At 53.5% G+C, this 7,578-nt stretch overlaps 1 protein-coding gene across 1 annotated transcript; it reads left to right on the top strand.

The window, feature by feature from the left end:
* The first annotated feature begins 4,003 nt into the window (after positions 1-4,003).
* Positions 4,004-6,585, top strand: NKX2-8 (NK2 homeobox 8). Its single transcript, XM_052696870.1, has 2 exons — positions 4,004-4,726; positions 5,610-6,585. Exons 1-2 carry the CDS (start codon positions 4,552-4,554, stop codon positions 6,152-6,154), a joined length of 720 nt encoding a protein of 239 aa, XP_052552830.1. The 5' UTR covers positions 4,004-4,551; the 3' UTR covers positions 6,155-6,585.
* Positions 6,586-7,578: the final 993 nt, after the last annotated feature.

The raw sequence follows: 7,578 nt of genomic DNA, 5'->3' as shown, positions 1-7,578 counted from the left end.
GAGAATTAGAGGCTTCAGAGTAACCATTAAATGAAAAAAAATCTTGAGGTTTTTGATGGAGTTCATTGTATTTAAGCTGGGGAATGGTAATGAAAAGAAGAAATAATGAAGCTGGGGGAAAAAAAAAATATTTTTTTTTTAAAAAGTAATGAAAAAAAAAAGTGGATTTCTAGGACGTATTAGAAAGCAGAAAAACCTACGGCCAAAAGTAACTGATATTATTCTTCTGGGGAAGAGGGACGAATACAATATATAAATAGAAAGCAATCCTTCCTGTAGATAATATTATACTCCTTCCACAATATTGCCCTAATCATAAAATATACTGTAAAGAATGTAGATTGCAAAGCTAAAATACAAGAGTTTATGGTAAGATTCAAAGTTAAAGCTGATGGGAAAGACATTATTTCCAGGCACTTACAAAAGAAAACTTCCGAGCTATGAAAATTTTCATTATTAGAAAATGAAGTAAAGGATTTTATGGAAGGAGAGCATCTTCCCTGTTCTAATTTCGAATTTTAAATTCTACAGTTTCCATTGAATTCTGTGAGATCAGGTTTTCCTTTCAGTAAAACCAAAGTAGTGAGTTTTGAATCCTCTCATATGGACGTTGATTGCAATACAGATTGAAATATTAAAATCCAGTATCTAGAGAAAGAAAACTCTAGGCCAAGGTTTCATTTGCCAAGTGTTGTTGTGGTATTTGTCAAGTCGCTCACTTTCCATGCCTCATTTCCCAGACGTCAACGGCCCGTGGCTGTGAGACCGCCGAGGTGCGCTGCCCCGGCAGCTTCCGCGGCTGAAACGCACGCATCCGCAGCACAGCCTGGGCGGCTCCCAGCCTCCTCCCCTGGGCGCTGGTGCTGCCCCGCAGCCGTCTGCTAAGCGCTATGGAGGGCTCCTCCATAAAGCTACGACTGCATCCACCACCAACAGAATGCTGCTTTCATTGGCGTAAATACTTTTATCTATTTTTTCCCTCTTCTCTCTGATCGCATTTGAGCATCCCGCATATATCGGTTTAATCAATCTGCTTTGGAATCCTCCACTGAGCACAACAGATGAACCCATTCAAAACAAACAAGCAAACAAAAATAAAACAAACAAACAGACAAACAAACAAACAAAAAACCGGGGGAAGCCCTGTTTTCTCAGATGTTTATAGCTCGGCAGAGCCCCGAGGGGAATGGGGAAGGTCAGAGCGAGCTCCGGGATATCCTTAAAAGGGCCTGGCCGGGCCACGTCTCGGACTGGAGAACGCTGCTGTTCCTGCTGTGTTTCTCTTGAGCCTCAAACAAACACGCTTGGTGGCAGGGAGGGATGAAAAGCGCGCTGTGAAAAACGTGGTAACAAATAAATATTATTGATTTAGAATCTTTTTTCTTTCCTTTATCCTCTACGAAGAGGGGACATTCTCTGGGACGCACAGTGCTGGGAAATTAGTAAGGACAGGCACGCGCAGCGCTCCTCTGCGGGCCCACGTGTGGGGTGTGCAGCCGGCGCTGCCCATCCCGGCTTCATCCTCGTGTGCGCCGTCTGTCAAAAGCTGCGGCCCCCGGGAGTCCCCACGGTCAGAGCGTCCCTCGAAGGGATGAAACGTGAACCCGCAGAGCCCGAAATGGGGTTGGGCAGCCGGGGCTGGCAAGTACGGAGTCAGTCCCAAGCAAAACAAGACATGAAACATTTCAGGTTCTTGCGTTCTCCCTTTGAAGGGAACTATTTCCCGCAGATAACAATGCGTAGGTATATTTAGTTAGCTCGGCTCGTCCAGGGAGAATGTGTCTTGTGCTATTTGAGAAAAACTCTAAGAGTAAGTGCAAATATTTGATGCTGAAGAGCTCTTAAGGCTTGAAGAGTACCATTTACTTATTTCTACACATCAGTGTGGGCTTAGGATGTTAAATAGATTAAAAGGCTAAGAGAGGTCACTGAAGTAGACTCTCTTTCTCTCATCCCCACTTTTTTTCCTTGCAGAGTTTTTGCACTTTCTTTGGAGAGTCCTTAGCAAACTCCTTGTAAGAGCCACCGCGGTACTGTACAGCTCTGCGGCTCCGAGCCCCCGGCCCGCCCCTCCCCTGCCGCCCCCCCCGGCATCCAGCTCCAAGCACAGGCACTCAGCAAGTGTTTGCCCGCGGGGTCAAGTTATTAATAAGCACGTTGCGGACTCCTTTGCTTTCGGGGCGGCCGGAAGCGGGCGGCAGTGCGTTGCCCGCAGGTAAGCGCGGTTCTGCCAGGCGGGGCGACAGGGCCGAGCCCCCCTGCGGCGACGCGGGTGCGACACGGGGAGTCACACACCGGGAGCTGCGCCCTGGGGCCACAGCGGTGCGGGAGGAGCAGCTCGGCGGAGCGCGGCCACGTCGCTTCTATTTAATCTTATTTAAAAAGACATAACTAATAAATTTGTATGGACGGGGCTGCCGGAGACGTAAAGCAGAGTCGATAGTGGTTCAATCCCATTGAACCCTATTGAAAACCATGACAACAAGGAACAAGCTCCGATTTATCCCGGAGAGTTAAAGCACATTGTGGGAAGGCGTCAATCACCTATTATTCCAGATCTGAACAAATGCAAAATCTTGACTGGAACAAATGCTTCCAACAGGTCCGGGACATAGGGCTACATTTCCCCTTTGTTCACGGCCTAGCAGTTGGCATGTATTTGTGTTCCCCTCGCTCCGACCACCCAGGACGGCTGGGAGGCAGCGCTCGGGGCGAGGAAGATAACTACTGTCACCCGCACGCTTGATAGGTGGCTGCGGCAATCTCGGCCTGGGAATGGTTTATATGGAGCGTGGCCGGTCCCTGGAAAATATGCGGGAAGATGGCCAAATGGAGACCGGTGCCCTGTTTTCATCTCCGCCACAGATCTCCTCGATATAAATCTTGTCCCTCACCACCGTTATCGCCTAGCTCCCATTTCCCATGGAGTGGAGCTGTTTCGCGAAGCGCTGCACAGAGCCAGGCGGGGAGGGGCTGCAGGAGGCAGAGGGGCGAAGCTGGGGATGGATAAATAAAATCTGAGAACAATGGGTAAGAGGTGTCTGTTTGGACAGGGAGATCTGAACCAACAAAGCAGCCGGCTAGAGCCATTTCTGCATGTGCCTCTAGATTGCTCTTTCGAGGCGCAGGATTTCACGCAATTTACCCAACGGGGCCACACTGTGTGCAGTTGGGCGGCATTCAAGAGCGACAGAGCTCATATGTCCCCTCTCCTCCCATGTTTCTTCCCCTCGCTGCGCATCTCGGACAAAGCCGAAACAGGTCGCGGCTGTCGGTCCCTCGGTCCCTGCCATGCGCCTAGGAAGCGAGCCTTGCGCTGTGCTCGGCCTTTGAGCGGCTAGCGAGGCTTGGTGGCTTTGTGTCGGTTTGTGAGTCTCACGGAAGCCAGGCAAAGCCAGACTGCAGCTCCGCAATGAGAGGCTGCGAGGGGAAACGGAGGTGCCGCTGGGGCTGCATCTAGCCGACGGCCACTGCCCCGGATCCGGACAAGTGCTGGGGCTCTCCGCAGGTGAAGCAGAGCTAGGGGGGATGTGGATAAACAAACAAAGGCGCTACCGCGTCTGAGCTTTTCTCCTTCTCTCCCATCTGGAGTCACTGCAACACCTTACACACGTCGCCTTTGGGTTAATCACAGAGCAAAATGATGTTAATAAAATCTCCCCTACTTCTCCTTCCCATGAAGCAAGTGTGTCGAGCTACCCCTGTGTACCCAGCCACGGTCACCCCATCGCTGTTCCCGAGAAAAAAAACCTTACAGCCACACCATGCACAGGAGATGTAGCACAACAGTCCCCAGAACGTTCGCACGCAGCAGCCTTTCCGCGGAGGTGTGAAAGCCCCGGTAGGGGCTGAGGGTAGGAACGCTGCCACTGGCGAAGAGAGAGAGCGATGAACGGCCCGGGAAAATAAAACAAATAGCGAGTGAAATTCCTGCCAGGTTTAAAGATAGGGAAAAGAAGGGGGATTGGGGAGCGGGGGGAGAATAAAGAAGGAGAAGCTAGGAGGGGGCTCTCGGCAGGCTCTGCGGATGTCCTGGGAGGATTCACTTTGTCTGGGGATAGAAGGGACGCTGGTGGCTTTGGTGGCGGGTGGAGGGGGGTGGTTGTTGGTCATCCGCATGCCACCCAAGATGTTATTCACTGCTAACAATTACCATTATCTGTCCCCACTTTTGGCTAATCAGACAGAATATGTAATGATGAAGCCTGTTTCCTGCTGTCTTTGGGAGGTAACGGGTTATTCTCCCATGGGGGTGGCGGGAGGGGGGTTACACCTACTCCCATTAGGGCTTTAGCACTTGACTAATTCAGGTACTTAGCATCCTATAGACAGGGACGGTTTGAAAGCGGGCAGTGTTTGCAGTGGGGAGGACTGTTTATATAAACAGGACACCTCTGTAAACGACACTAATATTTGGGGTTGAGTGGCGATGGAAGGGCTCCTCTCGAGCCGAGAGATTCCCCAATAACTACGCAGTCCTTTCCTCGAGGCTTTAAGGGAGGGTGTTTGGGACTTCGGGAAGATATTTTTGGGGAGTGTGCACACCCTACCATGGCCACATCTGGCAGGATCAGTTTTACAGTGAGGAGCATCTTGGATTTACCAGAACAGGATGCGCATAGCATGAAGCAAGCTTCTGACCACCACCACCACCAGCATTCGGCGGAAAAATACAGCGGCTCTCCATATGGTGGCTGGATAGAGACGGACAGAAATCACTATCCCTGTGAGTATACTACGGACAGAAACTCGCCATCTCCTTGCAGCTATCGTGTGTTTGTTCCCCGTTCTTCTGGGGAAGATGTGAAGAAGCGAACTGCCAGCGCGTGTAGCCTGCAGCGCCGGGGGGATCCAGGCTGGGAATTATATAGGATATTATTGAACTACAAGGACCAAGCAGCAGGAGGATCCCAGCCACGAGCTTGTGAGAAAAAAGATTATTTTTTTTTCCTCTCGGTGTGAGCAGGGCTATGGCAGAAAGCTTAGCCTCGGGCTGTATCCTCCGGTCTCTTTGCAGTTACCATTTAGCCTCGCTCCCGGATTCCTTCCTCCCGTTTCAGTGTTGCAGGCATCCGCCTGTTTGTACTGGAGGGGTTCGGATCCCCCCGCAGCGCGGAAGGCAGCACGCAGGCTGCCATGCAGCGCTGCGGCCTCAGCCGTGGATGCCCACGCGCTTCCCACCGCGGCGAGCAGCCTTCGCTCAGCCCAGCGCTGCGGCACTTATCCCAAACTGCGCTGCAGATACAGATGCTTTTAAACAGAGGTGAGGGGACGAGTTTCTGCTTCAGGCGGAAGCAGGAACCCAATCGGGATAAGCTCCGCGTTAAGGTAGTCGTGGCTGGAGGAAAGTGTGCACATTTGGTAGCCCGGTGCTAGCCCCGTGCCGCTGCTGGCACCCGCTCAAGGCGAGGAAGGGGTGCCTGCGGGGACGTGCCGTGGGTCCGGCCCTTTCTGTCCCGTGGCCACGACTCCCCTTACCCAGGTTGGGCCCGGCACACCCTCTGAGTTCCGGTAAACCCCGCGCTCTCCCCGCAGGAGGTGACGCGCTCGGCCTCGGCGGCCCGTATTCTACCCGGCGGCCTCTCTCTCTAACCCCTCGCTGTCCCCAGCTTCCGACGAGAGCGGCCCGGAGCTGAGCCTGCCCGACTCCACGCAGAGGTCGCTCCCAGCCCGCGGCTCGGAGGCCGAGAAGAAGAAGAAGAGACGAGTGCTGTTCTCCAAAGCTCAAACGCTCGAGCTAGAGCGCCGGTTCCGGCAGCAGCGGTACCTCTCGGCGCCGGAGCGGGAGCAGCTGGCCCGCCTGCTCAGCCTCACCCCCACGCAGGTGAAAATCTGGTTCCAAAACCACCGCTACAAGATGAAAAGGGCACGGAGTGAGGGCCCCGGCAGTCCTCCTCCTCCGCGCTCGCCTGCCCTGCTGCGCCGGGTGATGATGCCGGTGCCGGTGCTACTGAGGGACGGGGAGCCCTGCCGGAGCTTCCCCGCCAGTTCCTCGCCAGCCGCCTCCCGCCCCAAGCTGGGCTGCGCGCTGGCGGGCTGCAGCGCCCAGGCCGCCCTCGCCGTGCAGGGCTACCCGGCCTGCCCGCCTACCCTCGGCGTCTGCCCCGCGTACCAGCACTTAGCGCATCCCACCGTAGTCTCCTGGAGCTGGTGACAGCGGCGCCTCCCCCTCCGGGCAGGACTCATCCCAAGGGCTCGCCCGGCCACGGGCTCGAAGAAGGCTCCCGGACGGGGCGGGCGGGGCACGGAGACGCGGGCACGGAGCGCGACTGCCGGGGCTATCTGCTCCCGGGGCACGGAGCCGTGTACGGCTCTGCTTCGGTGATAGCTCCTCTCCTCCTGGCTCTGTCGGAGAGGTTTCCTATTAAAAAAATAATAATAAAAACTAGCGACCTAGTTTACTTGAAAATAGCTTATTCTTCCAGTGACTAATAAAATGATACTCAGAAAATATTTTTTTCTCGGATAAGGAGTGTATTTTTGACCGTTAGATCTTTCACTTTGGATTGTTTCTCGCTCTTAAATACTTCTCTTGAACTCTCCAGAGGATCTTCGCACTCGAGTTCCTCTGCGTTACCCACGCACGCCATGGTGAACGGCGAATAGAGCTTGCCAGAGGGTGCTGGGCGCCTGTGGTTGCGGGCTCCGCACCCTTCGCTTGGGCCGAGGGCTGCGGGGCGGGATTCCCATCGGCTCAGCTCGGTTCGACGGCTCCGGCGCCACGGCGGTAAGCTCAGCGCTGGGCTTTCCCGAGCTGCTAAGGCAAGAGCCGACATTGAGCGGACTTGACCGCTAGCCCGCAGCTGTTCCAAAGGTATGGTGGGGAAGGGTGGTCGAGAGAGCAGTGAAGTATGTCAACAGCTAGAGAATTACGTCTTGAAGCGCTTTATCTAACTATTGCTTTTATTAATTGGAGGGAAATAATCATTCAACTGCTAGCTGTAAATACGGAAAACACTTTAAAAACGAGAGAAAGAAGTTTGAATTGTTGACTGTCTTCAGCTCTTCGACAGGAGACGCAACCAAGAACCTAGAGGGAATATTTGGGAGTTAGAAACGCCGAGGAAAGGTGGTCGAGTTAAAGCAGAGGGGCACTCGGGAGTTGTTGTTTGTTTGTTTGTTTTTTTGGGGGGTTGTTGTTTTGTTTTGTTTTGTTTTTAATGCGTGTTTTCCCGAAAGGGAATTCCTCGGAGCAGATGTGCCCCGGGACATGAGGCCGCAGTCAGGCTCCGCACCACATCCAACCCACACGTCGCCGCCGAGCTTGGGCAGGGGCAGGTGCCGAGGGGATGCGGGCAGGGCCGGGCTTGCGGATGCACGAGGAGAACGCAGAGGAATACAGACTGTGTTTCACCTGTCTTTCTGTTGTTGTTATTCCCACCCCCCTCCTCACTTTATTTTTCCTCCTGCCATCCAAAATCTTTTTTCCTTCCCTCTCTTCCTATTTATTTATTTATTTTTGTCTCAGCTGCTGGCCACCTTGTCTCCCATATGGATGGGGTTATCTCAGAAGAATCTCCCAGAGAATCGCTCCTTAAACCTCCTTTTGTCTCGGGAGTTGAAAAGAGCATTGTTGTG

Source organism: Tympanuchus pallidicinctus, unplaced genomic scaffold (genome assembly GCF_026119805.1).
Source record: "Tympanuchus pallidicinctus isolate F22 unplaced genomic scaffold, pur_lepc_1.0 scaffold3, whole genome shotgun sequence".
NCBI lineage: Eukaryota > Metazoa > Chordata > Aves > Galliformes > Phasianidae > Tympanuchus > Tympanuchus pallidicinctus.
This window is presented reverse-complemented; position numbering and strand designations above follow the sequence as displayed.